The sequence below is a fragment of the Nannospalax galili genome, unplaced genomic scaffold, assembly GCF_000622305.1.
Source record: "Nannospalax galili isolate Female #2095 unplaced genomic scaffold, S.galili_v1.0 scaffold291, whole genome shotgun sequence".
NCBI lineage: Eukaryota > Metazoa > Chordata > Mammalia > Rodentia > Spalacidae > Nannospalax > Nannospalax galili.
In genome coordinates this window covers 3,024,488-3,042,969 of record NW_008330588.1, presented here as the reverse complement: position 1 = coordinate 3,042,969, position 18,482 = coordinate 3,024,488, and the positions used below count along the sequence as shown (strand labels likewise).

Below are 18,482 nucleotides of genomic sequence, written 5' to 3'. Positions count from 1 at the left end.
GCAAAGGAAAATAGCTTTAGATACTTAAGTGACAATAGAATTTATTCTCATAATTGTTTTAATAGCTTTTGTATAATCCTCATCGCTATTATGAGATATAAAATGTATTTATCAAATCTGTAATCATTATGCCAAAAAATCTGAATTACTCTAATATTTTGTATATTGTTAAAACTGTAACTTTAATTGTAAAAAAAAACAAAATAAAAAAAAATTTTGAGGCAAAAAGAGGTTGCAAGTAGCAAAAAATTAAAAAAATATATATAAAGAAAAAAAATGTAGATGCTGGGCGTGGTGGCCCACACCTTTAATCCCAGCACTTGGGAGGCAGAGGCAGGTGGATCTCTGTGAGTTCAAGGCTAGCCTGGCCTACATAGCAAGTTCCGGGTGAGCTGGGGCTACAGGGAGACCCCGTCTCAAAAAGACCAAAAAAAAAAAAAAAAAAAGATGGTTCATGAAGAACAGCTGTGTGTGTGCACACACAGTATAAAGTACACACATACCCAGCCCTATAAATACATCTTCTCCATGGTCCAGTTAATGCAAGAGACCTTTCCTGTTTCACCAGCATTTGCTAGTCCATTCTCAGATAGCCTTCTTCCCTCTAATATTCAGCTCCTCCCTTTATGGTCCACATCAGGCTGGCTTCCTGGGACTCTACTTCCTGTCTTCTCTGGCTCCTTCCCTTACCATCAAAGATGCAGCTCAGCTAGCTGTGCTCTGGCTTCTTAATCCTGGTAGGAAGTCTTGCTGTCTTTTGTTCCTTTTTCATTTCTGAAATGAGTGGTGGATTCACTGGCTAGTCCTAACAGCCTGGGCTCTCCATAGTTCCTTTCATTTGAAGTGTTTTCTCTCTAACTCTAATACAGCTGATAGAAGATCACCAAGGGTACAATGAAAGCAAGCCAAATTAACTTTCTTGTGGCTGAAATCAACCACATTGTTCTCATTTAGATGAATCCTTTATTTTTATTTTATGTGTATGAGTGTTACACCTACATGTATATGCACCCGTGCTATGCAATGCCCACAGCCAGAGAGGGTGTCAGATCTTCTGGAACTGGAGTTTCAGATGGTTGTTCGCTACCATGTGGATGCTGGGACAGATAAATCCTTTCTTAGGTCTTTACAATTCTAGGTACTTTCCCCATAACAGTCTCTTTCTTCTCTTCACTCCTTTTTCCTTCTTCTACCATTATTTAGTAGGTGTCCTTTAAAAAATTCACATTTCTTAGTACGGCAATTTTGGAATATGGTATGGAAGTTCTTAAAGGGACTAAAAATAGGACTGGGAGGGATGACTCAGTTGGTAAAGTGCTTGCCTTGCAAGGGCAAGGACCTAAGTTAACCCTCAGAACCCATGTAAAAATATGGGCATGTAATCCCAGAGACAGGATAATTCCTAAGGTTTGCTGGCCAGCCAGTCTAGCCTAACTGGTAAGGTCCAGGCCAATGAGAGGCTTTGTCTTAAAGAAGGTAGATGGCCTTCCTGAAGGTGACATGTGGAGTTGTTTCAGGCCTTCACACACAAACACACAGATGAACATGCACATACACATACATATGATTATAGCAACATCACAATACATATGCTCAGTTATCTCACTTATGGATATAGACCCAAAGGATCTATTATCAGTTATTTCAAAGAAATATCTATGCGCCTATATTTATTTTAGCACATTCACAGTAGCCAAGACACATCCATCAGCAGGTGGATACGGAAAACATGAAACAAATGCCCAACAGAATATGACACCATACCTCATACTTTTATTCTTTGACAGCTTCATACATGTATATAGCAAATTTTAATCATGTTTGCCCGCACTACCCTCCTTCTTTGGCTAAAACTGTTCTTCTCAAGTGGTTCCTCTTCTGCTTTCCTATCTCTTTGTGTATGACCTATTGAGTTTAAGTAGGGTTGCTTGCATGAGCAAGGGTGGGAGGTTATTTACTGAAACATGGGCAACTTTTCAGTGGTTACATCACTGAAGAAAATCATACCCCCTCCCCCAACAACTGATAACTGCCAACAGTCTCTCAGGGAAGGGTGGAGCTTCATAAGCCCCTCCTCCACCCACAACGAAATATTACCTGGCCAAATCTGTACTGTTTTGTAGATGACCACAGCTGCAGTGAATTCATGAATGCGACAGCTATGCCACATTAAGAAAAAAAAATTTTTTGTAGCACATCTCTGTAATTCTTCCCCTCTAACATTCTTTCCAATCGTTTTTCTACAATGTTCCCAGGGTCTTGGAGGGGGTAATACAGATGTACCATTTAGGGTTGAGCATTCCACCAACACTTATTCTTGGCACTATGATTCCGTTTTAAGTCTCTGTATTAACCATCACCCACAACAATAATTTGTTTTTGTATGTTGTTTTTGTTGTAGGCCAGATCACAGAGATCTGCAAGCCTCTGCCTCCCAAGTGCTGGGATTAAAGGCATGACCACCATGCCTGACATATGTTGTTTTCTTTAGAGACAAGTTCCAGGCTAGCCTGGAACTCATTATGTAGCACAGACTGGCCTTGAACACAAGATAATCTTGCTTCAGTTTCAAAGTGCTGAGATAACCAGTGTATGCCACTACACCTAGAGTCTACAGTTTTTAGAATGAACTCTGCAGGGCTGGAGGGATATCATAGCCATTAAAGGTTAAGGATTAAAAACCAAAAAATTAAAATAAATTCTGCCATTTGTAGCATGAATAAGCCTAGAGGACATTATCATAGGTGAAATAAACCATATAATCATTGCAGATCTCACTTATAGAGGTGGCTTGGCTGTAAAGAACACTTACTGCTCTTACAGAGGACCACAGTTTGGTACCCAGCCCCCACACTGGATGACTCAAAACAGCCTATAACTCTTGCTCCAGGTGGATCTGATACTTCGGGCACCTGTATTCACATGTACATTCCAACACACAGAGACATATACATAAATACACATAATTAAAAATAAAGGGGCTGGAGAGATGGCTCAGCACCCACATAGCAGCTAACAACTGTCCTTAACTCCAGTTCCAGGGGCTCTGACACCCTCTTCTGGCCTCTGCAGGCATTGAATGACAAGGGTGCACTTACATGCAGGCAAAACACTCATACACATAAACTAAAATAAATATATTTTAAAAAACTGGGGACAGGCCTGGTGGTGTACACCTTTAATCCCAGCATTTGGGAGGCAGAGACAGGTGGATTTCTGTGAGTTTCAGGACAGCCTGGTCTACATAATGAGTTCCATGCCAGCTGGGGCTACAGGGAGACCCTGTCTCAAAGACCAAAAGAAATTTCCTTTTTAAAAAGATCTTGGGGCTGGGCGTGGCGGCGCACACCTTTAATCCCAGCACTTGGGAGGCAGAGGCAGGTGGACCTAAGTGAGCTCAAGGCCAGCCTAGTCTACATAATGAGTTCCAGGACAGCTGGGGCTACAGGGAGACCCTGTCTCAAAAAGACCAAAAAAAAAAAAAAAAAAAAGATCTCAGGGCTGAAGAGATGGTCCAGCAGTTAAGAGCACTTGCTGTTCCTGCAGAAGACCCAGTTTTGAATCCCAGCACCACATAGCATTTAACAACTGTCAGTAACTCCACTTCTAGGGGACTCCAACACCCTCTTCTATCCTCCTCGGGGGCTGTACAACATGGGTGTACTTACATACATGCAGGCATACACTCATACACATAAAATAAAAATTTAAAGTTAAGAAATTTAAAAAAAGATTTCACTTATAGGTGGATTCTAAAAAAAAAATCAAACTCATACAGAGTTGTGGTAACCAGAAGCTGGTGTGGGGGAGAGATGAGGAAAGAGACAGACATTAGTCAAAGGCAATGACAGTCTCTGAAATGGGAAAGTTTCAGTGAGATATACTGCATGTCATGGTATGGTAACTATAATTAATGATATGTTGTGTTTTATTTTTTTGGTCTTTTTGAGACAGGGTCTCCCTGTAGCCCCAGCTGTCCTAGAATTCACTATGTAGACCAGGCTGCCCTTGAACTCACAGAGATCTGCCTGCCTCTGCCTCCTGAGTGCTGGGATTAAAGGCGTGTGCCACCATGCCCGGCTAATGTTGTATATTTTTAAATTGCTAAAAAGGACCTTAAATGTTCTCACCATAAAAAAATAGATGACATTACAGCTACGTCAGCATCATTTAGTTTTTCCACAATGTGTACATGTTCGAAAACATCATGTTGTGCTCCATAAACGTTACAGTAACTATCAGAAAAATTCAGATTTCCATATTCTAATTTTCAAAACATTTATTATTCACAATTCCAGCTAAAACCTCTAGATAAACGGAAACACGAACTGATAAGCACTTTTCAATTTGAAAAATATGGAAAATTGAGAGAGGTGGCTGAGGAGTTAAGAGCACTGGCTACTCCTGCGGAGGCCCCAAGTTCACTTCCTAGCACTCATATGGAAACTAACAACCTATCTGTAACTCCAGTTCCAGGGAAATCTGACACCCTCTTTCTGGCCTCCATGGGCATTGCAGGCATGGATACACTTACATACATGTAAGCAAAACAATCATAGACATAAAATTTTTTTAAAAGTTATGAGAAGAGCCCATTGCAAGCAAGAGGCCCTGAACTTAAGCTTCACTGGTTTCACATGAAATACACTTCTAGCTTCACAAATAAACCTGATGAAGTCAAAATCTGAGCTGGAAAAATAGCTAACAACACACAAATATTAGGCTTGAGCTTCCTGTTAGAACCTTGACAATAGGCTTATTGCATAGGAAGTAGTTAGGATTATTCAGAGCAGTACAAAGTTACCTCAGAAGAGATCTAGACCATTCTTGCTGTCTAAGACATACACTATAGAGAAAAATAGCTGTACACACCTGAAAGTTACATGGTACTGATAAACTGCTTCATTATGACACTGGATTTTGATGAGGTTCAGTCCCAAATATTGAGGTATTCCTTTTGATCCTTGCTTGACAAAAAGCTCTCTGGAAAAATAAAGGGAAAAAAAGATATGGGGCTGGGGAGATGGCTCAGTGGTTAAGAGCACTGGTTGTTCTTGCAGAAGACCCGGGTTTGAATCCCAGCACCAACATGGCAGCTAACAACTGTCCATAACTCCAGTCCCAGGGGATTCGACAGCCTCTTCTGACCTCTGAGGGCATTGCATGACATGGGTGCACTTACCTACATGCAGGCAATACACGTATACACATAAAATAAAAATAATAAATAAAATTTAACAAAGAGAAAAAAACGATACAAGACAGGCATGATAACATACAACTTAGTTCCATCTACTCTAGAGGCTAAAACAGAAGGATTGCTTGAGCCTGTCAGTTTAAGGCGACCCATGTATCCCCAGTTACCAACTGATCAACCAACCCCCATTAACAAGAGAAAGATTGGGGGGAAAAGTAATGTTTTTTTTTTTCCCATTTCACTTACAGATATACAAACTAAGAAACAAGATGCATTAAAGCAAGCTTTGAAGATAAATCCATAGCAATGTCTAACAGCATGGGCAAAGCTACTTAGCTGCCTTAGTAATAGTACATGAATCTCAAAGCCAGCTACCAAAGAACAAAGAATTAGTTCCACAGAGAACGATGACTTGCTGCCAATATTTGTCCTGAATGACTTCCTTATCTTCAACATGGCAGAAAACTGTCAGTCAATTTGAAAGGAAACAACAGACTGTAAGTTCACTCATAGGCACATGCTACTGTATATACTCACTGTCAAACCCAGTGAACTTCTGCAGGAATTATCCCATCTCTTCATCCATTTCCCTACTGGCAAAATTCAAAACATACTCCAGTCCCTACGACCTCAGTAAGACTTTGGACTCTCAAAATACTGCTCACATTTCTACCCACTAGCCCAAGCAAAGGCTTCTGAAGTTATCTCTTCCTCTGCCATCCCTCCTTTAGCGCACAAGATGCTCTTAACTCACTTTTCCTTCCGCTCCACAGTCAGGACAGGAGGGGGATCTGCAGAGTGCAATGAGGTTGGAGACAGAGTTGGAGGCTGTAGCAGCCGTTGGGGATCCCGGGTGGCCAGGCCAAAGGCACTTGGAGGTTTGTCTGCGCCTCTGCCTATACCACCAGCTGCTCTTCCCAGTGGTAATAAAGAGACATCTGAGCTCCCTCTTCTGAGCATTCTGAGATGGGAAAGGGAGGCAAGTCAGGGCTTTTCTGCTCTGCATGGCACCCAGACCATTCCTATAAGCCTACCACTCTTTTCCTGTAGGGAATGCCCAAAGGGGCCTAAGCTCCGTCCTAGGATTCTGTTTATTTACTTATTTAGAGATAGAGCTTTACTATGTAGTTCTGACAGGTCCAGAACTCACCATGTAGGTCACGCTGGCCTTGACTCACAGAAGTCCTCTTGCCGCTGCTGGGACTAAAGTCATGTATCACCAGACCAGGCCATGGGGTTCTCTTTAAATGATGGGTAGTGCTTGGTATTCCCTCTCAGAATATCTATCTTCCTGAGCAGAAGTGAGGGAAATGTGACTCACCCAGACTAAAGGGCGTCTACCATCGGGAGTTTGTGAAGGGGGCAAATTAAACTGTGAGACACCCAGTGGAGAGCTACTCCTCTCCCTTCCCACCTGCCTGGATCAGCAGCAGCTGACTGCTCCTAGAAAATGTCTAGTTTGGAAATGGAAGGTAGCATGCCTGTCCCAGGACCTCTCTTTGCAGCCTACTGCAAACTCACAGGTTACTTTACCTACCTACTCCAACCAACAGATGCCTCTGCCAGCTTGCTGTCCCCAGCTGCCAGCACCGAAGGAGCAGGTAAAGTGGGACGGGGTTCTTCTCTGTCCCTGCGGACCATGTTAACAGACAAGCCTCGACCTAAAATGCCTCTACCTGCAAGAGCCAAACCTCAGCTGTTACTGTGAACACAACATGTTGCAGAGTTAGGTTTCTGAAATCAACCACCTGGACCCAAGAACAGCTAAACCATATATCCTCCACATTCCTGGTTAGTTTTCCACATACCTAAAGGAGGTGCTTCTCGTTCTGAAGGGGCCCGGGAGGCCATCTCAAGGCCCATGCCACGAAACATAGACACCAAACCCAAAGACTCCTAGGGAAATATGATGATTAAAGTTATCATAAGAAGTGTTTTAGAACCATAGAAACTAGGACAGAAACAATGGCTTTCTCAATTCTTTGTAAATAAAAAAAAATGTTCTCCAAATTGTATAAATGCTCTAAGAATAAGGGATATAGGCCAGTGAGATAACTCAGGGAGTAAAAGTGCCTGCTGCCAAACCTAACAACCTGAGTTCAACCCCTGGGACTACATTGTGGAAAGAGAGAATCAACTCTGGCAAGTTGTCCTCTAACCACATGCACTTTGTGGCATGACAGCACACACATAACATACATACACACAGGCATACATGCACACCAAGCAAATAAAAATGTAGTAATTTTTTTTCTAAGTCTTTTTGAGACAGGGTCTCTCTGTAGTCCCAGCTGGCCTAGAATTTGATATACAGATCAAGCTGGCCTTGAAGTCTGCCTGCCTCTGCCTCCTAAGTGCTGGGATTAAAGGCTTGGCCAACATGCCTGGCTATCATATTAGATTTTTAAATATAAGTAGTTATAATTGAAAAGCCTATGAATTGGCCCAGCACTTGGCAGAGGCTGGTGGATCTCTGTGAGATCAAGGCCAAGTTGGTCTACACAGTGAGTTCCATCCAAACCAGCTAGGGCTACAGGGAGACCCCTGTCTCAAAAACAAACAAAACAAACAAAACAAATCTATGAGTTGGGGCTGGAGAGATGGCTCAACAGTTAAGAGCATTTACTTACTGCTCTTTCACAGGACTGAGGCTTGGTTACCAGCTCCCACATGGTCGCTCACAATCATCTGTAACTTCTGTTACAGGGGACTCAATACTCTCCTCTGGTCATCACAGGCACCAAGGACACACACACATATACACGCAGGCAAAAAACTCATAAATATGAAATTAAATCGTTTTTAAAACCTATAAATTGATATACAATATATGAAAATGTCACAAAACAGTTATTTCCATTCTTCTAGTTTTTAACTTTTTAAAAAAATATATTTTATTGGAGCTGGGCATGGTGGCACTCACCTTTAATCCCAGCACTTGGAAGGCAGAAGCAGGAGGATCTCTGTGACTTTAAGGCCAGCCTGGTCTACATAGTGAGTTCCAGGCCAGCTGGGGCTACAGGGAGACCCTGTCTCAAAAAGACTAAAAAATAATTTTATTGGGGCTGAAGAGATGGCTCCGCAGTTAAGAGCACTGGCTGCTCTTGCAGAAGACCAGGGTTCGATTCCCAGCACCCACATGGTGGCTAACAACTGTCCATAACCTCAGTTCCAGGCAATACACTCATACACATAAAATAATAATTTATGTATATAAGTACACCTGTGTTGTGAAATGCCCGAGGAAGTCAGAAGAGGATGATCCTTGGATCCCCCTAGAACTGGAAATATGGATGGTTGTTAGCCATCATGTGGGTGTTGGGAATCGAATCTGTGTCCTCTGTAAGAGCAGCCAGTTCTCTTAACTACTGAGTGACCACTCCAGCTCCAGTTTTTAAAATTTTTTTTTTTTTGGTTTTTTTTGAGACAGGGTCTCCCTGTAGCCACAGCTGGCCTGAAACTCACTCTGTAGACCAGGCTGGCCTTGAACTCACAGAGATCTGCCTGCCTCTGCCTCCCCAGTACTGGAAATAAAGTCATGTTTAGTTTTTAAAATTTTTTAAATAAAAAAAAATTAATCTTTGTGTGTGCTATTTGTGTAAGTGGGCACAGATGCCAGGCTAGATGATGTGCAAGCTTCCAGGGACTTTCCTGTCTCTATTTCCCATCTCCCTGTTAGGTGTACTGGGATTAAGACATGGGATTACAGCTGAGAGCCAGCCACTTTGCCCAGCTTTTACAAGGGTGCTGGAGATTCAAAATGAGGTCCTTATGTTCACACAGCAAGCACTTCACCAACTGAGCTATCTCCCCAAGCCCTTTTCCAATCGTATTTCCTATAGAGCCAAGGTAAAAGGGAACAAGAAGATTGCTTAATAATTTTTTAGAAAGCTAAATCACTTAAGGACATCAGAAGTTTGGGCGGTTGTTTTTTTCTTATTTCATGTATCTCAGGTTGGTCTCACACTTGCTATAGCTGATGACCACTGAACTTCTGATCTTCTGAGCCACAGTGCTAAGACTGCAGTGTTGCTCCACCATGTCCACTTCATGTGGTGCTGGGCTCAACCCCTAGGCTTCATACATGCTAGGCAAGTTTTACCAACTGAGTTACATCCCCAGTTCTGTTTTTTTCTTTTCTTTAACAAGAAAAGAAAATCCTGCTACTGCATTCCTGTGATAATCTTCAAAGTTTGCTGTTACACCAATCAGAACTCCATGTGAATAACACCATTTCATCTGAGCAAACCTACAATACTCTTGTCACAGTTTTTCTTTTCCTTTTTTTTTTTTGAGACAGGGTCTCCTTGTAGGCCCAACTGGCCTGGAACTCACTATGTAGACTAGGCTGGCCTTGAACTCACAAAGATCCACCTGCCTCTGTCTCCCAAGTGCTGGGATTTAAAGGCATGCACCACCATGCCTGGCCATAGCTTTTCTTTTTAAAAATATTTATTATTTTTATTTTTGTGTGTATGAGTATGCATGTATGTAAGTGCACCTCATCTCACGCAGTGCCCACAGAGGTCAAAATGGGATGTCGGATCCCCCAGAACTGGAGTTAAGGACAGTTGTTAGCTGCCATGTGGGTGCTGGGAATTGATCCCAGGTCCTCTGAAAGAGCAGCCAATGCTCTTAACCACTGAGCCATCTCTCCAGCCTCACAGTTTTCTTTTTATGAAACATTATCTAAATCTAGCATGGTGGTGCACCCTTTAATCCCAGCACTCAGGAGGCAGAGGCAGGTGGATTTCTGTGAGATTGAGCCCAGCTTGGTCTACATAGTGAGTTCTAAGCTGGCTGGGGCTGCAGGGAGACCCTGTCTCAAAAAGACAGACAAAAAAAAAAAAACTTATTAACACTTTCTACTCAGAATGATCATAACTGCATCATCTCTATGTACACTTTATCTTTGACATATTAATTATGGATGAATGCTGTTCTTAAAAATGACTATACAAGCTGGGCGTGGTGGCGCATGCCTATAGTCCCAGCACTTGGGAGGCAGAGGCAGATGGATCTCTGTGAGTTCAAGTCCAGCCTGGTCGACATAGTGAGTTCCAGGCCAGCTGGGGCTACAGTGAGACCCTGTCTCAAAAAGACCAAAAAAAAAAAAAAAGACTGTACAGTTAGGAGATTGAGCATACACATGTGTTCATACTGCAGTAGCAACATCGAGGATCCTCTTTACCTGCAAGATTTGGGCAAGGAGTTTTGAAAGGAACGATTATTACCTCAGAGATAGGACTGCTGCCAATACCACAGAGATCCTAATCAGAGTAAAACCTGAACACACAGAAGGAGCAACAGGCTGGAACTCTAAACCCTTCAGTTTTGTATGGAAGGATGGAAAGAGAGATGGATGGATCGACAGGTGACATATGACTGAAAGCTAGAAAACCAACCTAAGGCACTTACCCAGATCTATCTAGTGTTTATTTTGAGGCACTTTTTCTAGACTTGCAACTTGAAGACTTGAACTGCACGCCCAAGATACAACCGCATCTTTATTTTTTTTGAACTCACGGCCTTGTGCATGCTAGCCAAGTACTTCACCACTGAGCTCCATTTTAGCTCTATGTGCTAATTTTTATTTATTTTTATTTTTTAAATTTTAGAATTTTTTTTTTCTGTCTTTTTGAAGCAGGGTTTCCCTGTAGCCCCAGCTGTCCTGGAACTCACTATGTAGACAAGGCTGGCCTTGAACTCACAGAGATCCACCTGCCTCTGCCTTCCAAGTGCTGGGACTACAGGCGTGCGCCACCATGCCAGACTAAATTTTAGAATATTTTTATTATTCCAAAGAGAGACAATTTTTAACACATTTTTCCAGAAATAACTTGAAATACAAACAAAATTTTTTTAAAAAGCCCTTGGTTTTGTAGAGCACACCCTGGTTTCTCAAGTCTTTGAAGACAGTTTCATTTGTCACATAGGTAAACAACCAGATGTGGTCTTACCTTTTGTGCTGATAGGAGCTGTGGGCTGGATTCCTCTGGCTTTCTAAACACATGGCCTCTGCCTGCAGGTCCTGCCCAGGCTGAGTCCAAAGGTTTAGGAGCTTGTGGCCAACAGCCTGGCATTCGCACACATTGAGATGGGTGGACAGGAGCGGGCCCCCTGAACAGCGGCCGAACAGGATCCATTAAAAGGCTTTAGAATGACTGCTGATCCTTTTCTGGTTAATTACCTGCCAGCATTATCAAAAAGATTAAAGATTACAGAGTCTCAATTGTTTGCCTTTTTCTCCCTTCAAGATAAATTCCTAAGGCAGGGAAGATTAGTTAACTGGGTTGGATAAGAGATAGTCTCCTGTAACAAATTCATTTCATCAAAAGATTCACTTATTTATTTATTGTCTTTCTGAGACAGGGTCTCCCTGTAACCTCAACTGGCCTGGAGCTGGCTATGTAGCCCTGGCTGGCCTTGAACTCAACACTCCTCCTGCCTCAGCCTCTCAAGTACTGGGGAATTACACATTTGCCACCAAACCTTTCTTGTTTTTGAGACAATCTTGCCTTGTAGCCTAGACAGACCTTGAATTTGTAAACTTCCAGTGCTAGGATTATAGGAATAAGCCACTATGTCCCACTAAGGCTTCTATTTGAACTAAGAAAATTCCAAGCATCTCCCCTTAACAATTTCTTAGAAACAGAAGCACTCCTTGAACTAATTTTCTACCCAGTCTCTCACAGAACTCAGCCCATTAGTTTAACAACCTATTGTAGAAGGAAGGAATCTTTTTTTTTTTTTTTCCCCCCTGTGGTCTTTTTGAGACAGAGTCTCCCTGTAGCCCCAGCTGGCCTGGAACACACTGAGACCAAGCGGGCCTCAAACTCAGAGATCTGCCTGCCTCCCCACCTCCCTAGTGCTGGGATTAAAGGCATATGCCACCAAGCCCAGCTGAAGGAAGCAATTTTTATGTATGGTGATGATTTTAGTTATGGTTAACATAGCCACATCATAAAATTATTCTATAAATAATACTTATGGGTTTTGCTTTTTTTTCTCTTTTATCAGTTTTCTTTCCATCTACAACTGCATTCAAATCAAGTCCTTGTTGGATTTAGTTGCTTTTCTCAATCTTTCTCCAATTATTTTCAAACACCAACAAGACTGAGATCTCTAGGTTACAGAACCTTTCTGTTTTGGGCCTAGCAGGTTGTATTTAACACCTTGCCTCCCTAGATAACCAGGGATGAGCCCCAGACTCCATCTCAAATCTAAGATCCATCACGCCTCTTCAAAATCAATTTTTGTAATTCACAACTTCTTATAATTCACAGATTTCAGAACTCCCTCTATAAGAGGTTTCTCTCACCATGTCAACCAGCCCCTGATTCCTAAAGGCATGTTAAGCAAACTTGCACTCTCTACCCTCCCAATCCCAGGAATCTTTCTTAAATGTAAATTATGCCTTTTTGAACTTTTGAAAATCTGCCATGCCTATGAGCTACAGAGAAATCCTGCCATGCACAGAAAGGATGGACTTACTCAACTCTAGTCACTAGTCTAGACGGCAGAAAAGACGCTCCTCAGCAGCTGCCCTTCCTGCCACACCTCCCCAGCCCCTACCTAACAATCTAGAACAGTCGGTGGCCTAACTGGTTCATAGAGGATCATGCACTAAGCGAACTCAACAAAACCACAGGGCGGGCTCGGCTCCGGCCGTCTTGAAGGCCTTTCACCCTTCCTTCGCCCCACTGTCACTGCCACTGCCACAGGTGGCCCCTCCAGGACGTCCCTCCTTTGGGAGATGTTCCCTGGTTTTATTAACACACACACTGGGCTGACCAGAGGCCAGGGATGAGTCCCAGGCCTACCTCTGAGGCCAAGCCCTGGAAACAAGCCTCACCAGCTCTGCCTGAGCAAAATACCTTTCCACCACGTGAGTCCCAAGTCAAGTGACCAAAACTAGTCAATTTCCTTCTAAGTCATGTGCTTCTGAAGCACGAGCCAGAGCCGGCCCTCGAGCCACCCCTTCCCTCCTATTCCAACCCAGCGTTCCTCCCACACACTGGAATAACGAATTCCTCTGGCATGGGGGGAAGGGCATGGGGGGAGGGGCCAGCCGGAGAGGATGATGGGAGGGCTTTGTGGAGAGGCCCTCACTTACCACAGGAAGCCTGAGCAAAAGTGCATCAGGCCTACACAGGGGTCCCCTTCCACGCCTGGGCCCCGGGCCTCCAGTCCTCAAGGCCTACCTTGGAAGAACACTATCACCCTCGCCACACGCGCCGGGGAGCCAACCACGTGCCCCAAGTCCTGATTTCCGGTCTCCTTCCGGCCCCAGGGGCTCAGCCCATTGGCCAAACCACATGCCACTCACAAGATGGCGTCGCCTCATTGGCTCGTCCTTTCACACAGTCTAGGCGTGCTTAAAGTTACCAAGAGCCTAGGCATTGGGAAATCCTGATACCCTTCTCTCCCACGCACTTCCATGTTGACAGTGACCAGCCCGATCCTCCCAGGTTAAAGGCTGTAGGGTGTAGGTCGTAAATAGCAGCTTGATGTTGGGATGTAGCTCAGTGGTTAAAAGGCTTGCCAAACTGGGTTTCATCCCCACCACCGCAGGAAAAAAAAAGTTATACAAATTATTTAACCTTGATGAAGTCCTAACTTTCTATCCTTTTTGGAACACTGACCAAGCCTTGCACAGAAGAGTCAGTCATTATGCATTGAAACTGTAGGTTAGGTACAGGATTCAGCAAGTGGTCTGGTTTGAAGAATGGCAACAGTAATTCCAGATGATTTTCTGAACACAAATGTTCTGTAATCTGAAACAAGCATCATTTGTTACAAAGGGGATGTGCCCTGTCTCAAAACAAAACCAGCAACAACAAAAGGGGGGGTATAAATTGGGTTCCTTTGATTTTTACTCTTGATGGAAGAGCAGGTGGTTTCTGTATTGTTTCTAAGTAATCTGTACCTCATAAATACTATTTCACCAAAGGAAAATCCATACAATCTTGGTGTTGATTGGAGATAAAGATTGTTGGAGCATTCTGAAATGTGGGCATCTGTTTAGACTCTTTCCAAAGCTAATCAACATCTCATACAGTGTATATTCCCTATCAGAACACTTCTGTTCTAAACTGTCCATCTTTAGGATAGCAACTGGAGTTACAGATAGTTGTTAGCCACCATGTGGGTGCTGGGAATAGAATCCGGGTCCTCTGGAAGAACAGCAAGTGTTCTTAACTGCTGAGCCATCTCTCCAGCTCCCTGAAGTGTTCTTTTACAGAAACACAAAACACTAAGACCCTGAGATACCTAGATCACAAAAAGGCAGTGGATGTTATCTTAGTCTGATTTCTATTGCCATAGCAGAATACCCAAGTCTGGGTAATTTACAAGGGAAATCAATTTACTTCTCATAGTTCTGGAGGCTGAATGTCAAGATGGAAGGGCAGTGTCTGGTGTGAGTCTTCCTCCTGTATCAAAACACAGCAGAAGAGGACAACGGGGGGGGGGGGGGGCGGGGGGGGGGGGGGGACACGGGGACGGGGACGACACAGGGATGACGACGACACAAGAGAACACGTACATAGAAAGCACTCCTTTGAAACAGCATTAATCTACTCCTGAGAGTGGAGCCCTGGTAACCTGATCACCTCTTATGGGTCCACTTCCCAAAACTGCCAATTGCAATTAAATGTCACCTTGAGTTTTGGAGGGGATATTCAAACCAAAGCAGAGGTAGAGTTAGAAATTGTTCTGAGTTGAAATTTTGAGAAGGTCATTCCCTTGCTCAACAGTACCAGATGCCTGGGTAGAGTGAGCAGTGTGGAAGGTCCACTGACTACCTTGAGTGGTTAGAGAACCCATTGTGATCAGTGCCATTGTTAGACTGCAAATGTCTACAAAGTTGAAAATATGACAAAGATTTTTATTTTCAAGAAGCACAATGGAATGGCCAAAGTCATCTCACTGGATGGGGGCAGCAGTGCTAGAACCCGAAGAAGTGTCTGCAATAATGAGCTAGTAGCCGCAAGAGGGGTGTCAGAGTTTGGGTGGTACTATGGTTTGGATATGTAGTAACCTCCACAAAAGGTGCATGTGTTTAAAAAAGGTTTGCTAGCTAATAGGGCTTTTGGAATTGGGTCATGAGGACTCTGATTTCTTTAGTAGGTTAGTCTATTGACAGATTCACAATTTGATGGCACTACTGGAGGTCGTAGAGGCTTCAGGAAGGAGCCTAGTTGGAGGAAGTAGGTCACTAGAGGATGCGTCTTTAATAATATATCTTGCCCTGGCCCCTTCCTGTTTCTGCTTCCCTGCCATGAAGTGAGCAGCTCTCTTCCATCACATCCTTCCAACATGACAAGCCCAGAAACGATGGAGCCAGCAGGCCATGGATTATAACCTTTAAGCTCCTTTAAACTGTTTCTTTCAGATATTTGTCATGGCAGTGAAAACTAACACAGAAGAGCTCAAGAGCCTGATGCTGTGCACTACAGTCTTCCTTACTAAGAGAAAAATAGTTCAAGTTTTTTTGAGACAAGGTCTCATATAGCATAGACTGGCCTCTTAAAAGATAGCCTTGAGCTTCTGATCCTTCTGCCTCTATCTCCAAAGTAAGGGAATTAGAGGCAAGCACCACCACACCCAGTTTATGTAGTGCTGGGGATCAGACCCCCGGTTCATGCACACTAGACACTCTACCAGCTGAGCTATATTCCCAGCCTGCTCCCCACCTTTTTATTTTTTTATTTTTGTTTTTTGAGATGGGGTTGCACTATATACTCAAGACTGTCCTGGAATTCACTATGTAACCCAGACAAGTCTTGAACTTACAGCAATACTCCTGCCTCAGCTTCCCAAATGTTGGGATCACAAGCATGTGCCACCATGCATGATTGACAGTTCAACTGTTAACTTTTTATTTTTATGTGTTTTGCCTGCATGTATGTAAGAGCACTCGTGCATGGAATGCTCACAGAGGCCATAAGAAGTCATCAGATGCTGCATGCAATGCTCATAGAGGCCATAAGAGGTCATCAGATGCCCTGGAACTAGAGTTAAAGATGGTTCTTAGTTGTCATGTAGGTTCTGGGACCTGAACCCAGGTCTTCTGGAAGAGCAGTAAGTGCTCTTAACCTCTGATCCATCTTGTCAGCCCAGACAGTTTAACTTTTTTTTTTTTCCAGTCTTTTTGAGACAGAGTCTCCCTGTAGCCCCAGCTGTCCTGGAATTCACTATGTAGACCAGGCTGGCCTCACAGAGATCCGCCTGCCTCTGCCTCCTGAGTGCTGGGATTAAAGGTGTGCACCACCACGCCCGGCCCAGTTTAACTTTTATTAGGAGTCATGGTTGCATCTGGCAGGCAGAAGTAGCTTGTACATGTCAAACATGGAGTCCTTTATTTGGTGCTCAGTCTGTGGTGGTGGGTATGCCTCCATGTCTAGACACAATGAATCCAGGCAGCAAAGGTGGTAACATGGGAGGTACAGCCTCAATCCACAACCTTGAGTCCAGTTGGTCTCAGAGAATGAACCCTCACTATGGGCACTACATGATTGACCAGCTGGTTCTATTAGTAGTTTGAGATTTGTTTCCATGGTTCATGGTCCCCCAAAGGTAAATCTTTAATCTGCCAGTCTGTAGTTTTCCAAATGGCAGACCAAACAGGTAGGCCATTGTCAACATTCCAAGTTAGTAAAAATAAGCCAGAGTTCATCAAGGAATATTAGCCAGTGCTATGAGAACAGCTTTGAGTTCTGCCCACTGAATAGAGCAAGCACATCCATTTTCCATTCCACACATCTGGAGTGGACGCTGTATGGCCAGAGCAGCCCTTGGGAGCACCATTGGTTTCAGCTTAGCCAAACATGAACCAGGGTCTAGCATTTAAGAAAACCTCTGTGAATTGAAAACTTTATGAACTAGTGGCTTTGCTTTGGGATGTGGAGCAGAGGGTAAACTTCATGAATAGAATAAGTGACCTTTTCGTCCCCCAGACAAAGCTGAAATGTCAGGCCAGTGTACTGGAATATACTATGTGACAGGAAGGCCCTTCTCGCATTGCTAGATATTTGTGTGTGTGTATGTGTGTGCCTGCACATGCATGCTCTCTTGCCTCAACATATATGGAGATCAGAGGACTGCATAATCGGGTCTCTCCTTCCACTATATGGGTCCCGGGGATTGAATTCAGACATCAGACTGGACAGCAGGCACCTTTACCCACTGAGCCACATCACTACTTCAGCTGTTCAGCTTTGATCAGAACCTAGTAGTAATCTAAGAACTGTTTTCAAAAGGGATGTGTCAGGTGGGTGTGGTGGCACACATCTTTAGTCCCAGCACCCCAAGCTACAAAGGCAGGTGGATCCCTGTGAGGTGGAGGCCAGCCTGATTTACATAGTGAGTTCCAAGCCAACTGGGGCTACAATGGAGACCTGTCTCTAAAAAAGAAAGGTGGAGGCAGGATCAGGAGTTCAAGGTCATCCTCCACTACATCACAAGCTCGAGGCAAGTCTGTGCTATATGAAAGTCTATTTCAAAAATAAACCAAAAAGGAACTGGAGAGAGATGGCTCAGTAGTTAAAAACACTTGCTGTTCTTCCAGAGGACTCACTTTCGATACCGAACACTCACAATGACAATCTTGCGCCCTCTTCTGGCCTCTGTGGGCATTGCACACACAGTGCACTTACATATATTATGTTTGTCACCTGAACTTGTAGATAGCTAAAGAAAATTGGGATTCAACTCATATACTTTTTTTAACATTTATTATTTTTATTCTATGTGTATGAGTGTATTGCCTGGATGTATGTGAGTGCACCCGTGTTGTGCAATGCCGTGGAAGTCAGAAGAGAGCATCGGATTCTCCTGGAACTGGAGTTAAGGATGATTCATAGCTGCCATGTGGATGCTGGGAATCAAACCCGGGTCCTCTGCAAGAGCAGTCAGTGCTCTTAACCGCTGAGCCATCTCTCTAGCCCCTTTTTTTGTCTTTTTGAGACAATCTCCCTGTAGTCCCAGCTGGCCTGGAACTCACTATGTAGACCACCAGGCTGGCCTCAAACTCACAGAGATCCACCTGCCTCTGCCTCCTGAGTGCTAGGACTAAAGGCATGCGCCATCATGCTCAACTAAGATATACTTCTTTTTTTTTTAAATATTTGATTTATTATTTTTATTTTATCATGTCTCAAAAAGACCAAAAAAAAAAAAACCCCACATTTCTTCTTTTTTTTTAATGTGTATGTGTGTATTGCCTTCATGTACATAAGTGCACCGTGTCGTGCAATGCCCGCGGAGGACAGAAGAGACTGTT

At 43.6% G+C, this 18,482-nt stretch overlaps 1 protein-coding gene across 1 annotated transcript in view; it reads right to left on the bottom strand.

The window, feature by feature from the left end:
• Piwil2 (piwi like RNA-mediated gene silencing 2) overlaps nucleotides 1–11,343 on the bottom strand; it is a 70,092-nt gene extending 58,749 nt beyond the window's left edge. The window contains exons 1-5 of the mRNA XM_008850403.3: nucleotides 11,158–11,343; nucleotides 7,006–7,093; nucleotides 6,735–6,873; nucleotides 5,952–6,158; nucleotides 4,873–4,983 (exon numbers count right to left, since the gene is read on the bottom strand). Of these exons, the coding sequence (XP_008848625.1) occupies nucleotides 4,873–4,983; nucleotides 5,952–6,158; nucleotides 6,735–6,873; nucleotides 7,006–7,093; nucleotides 11,158–11,343 (731 nt within the window). The remainder of the gene's footprint in view (nucleotides 1–4,872; nucleotides 4,984–5,951; nucleotides 6,159–6,734; nucleotides 6,874–7,005; nucleotides 7,094–11,157) is intronic.
• Nucleotides 11,344–18,482: the final 7,139 nt, after the last annotated feature.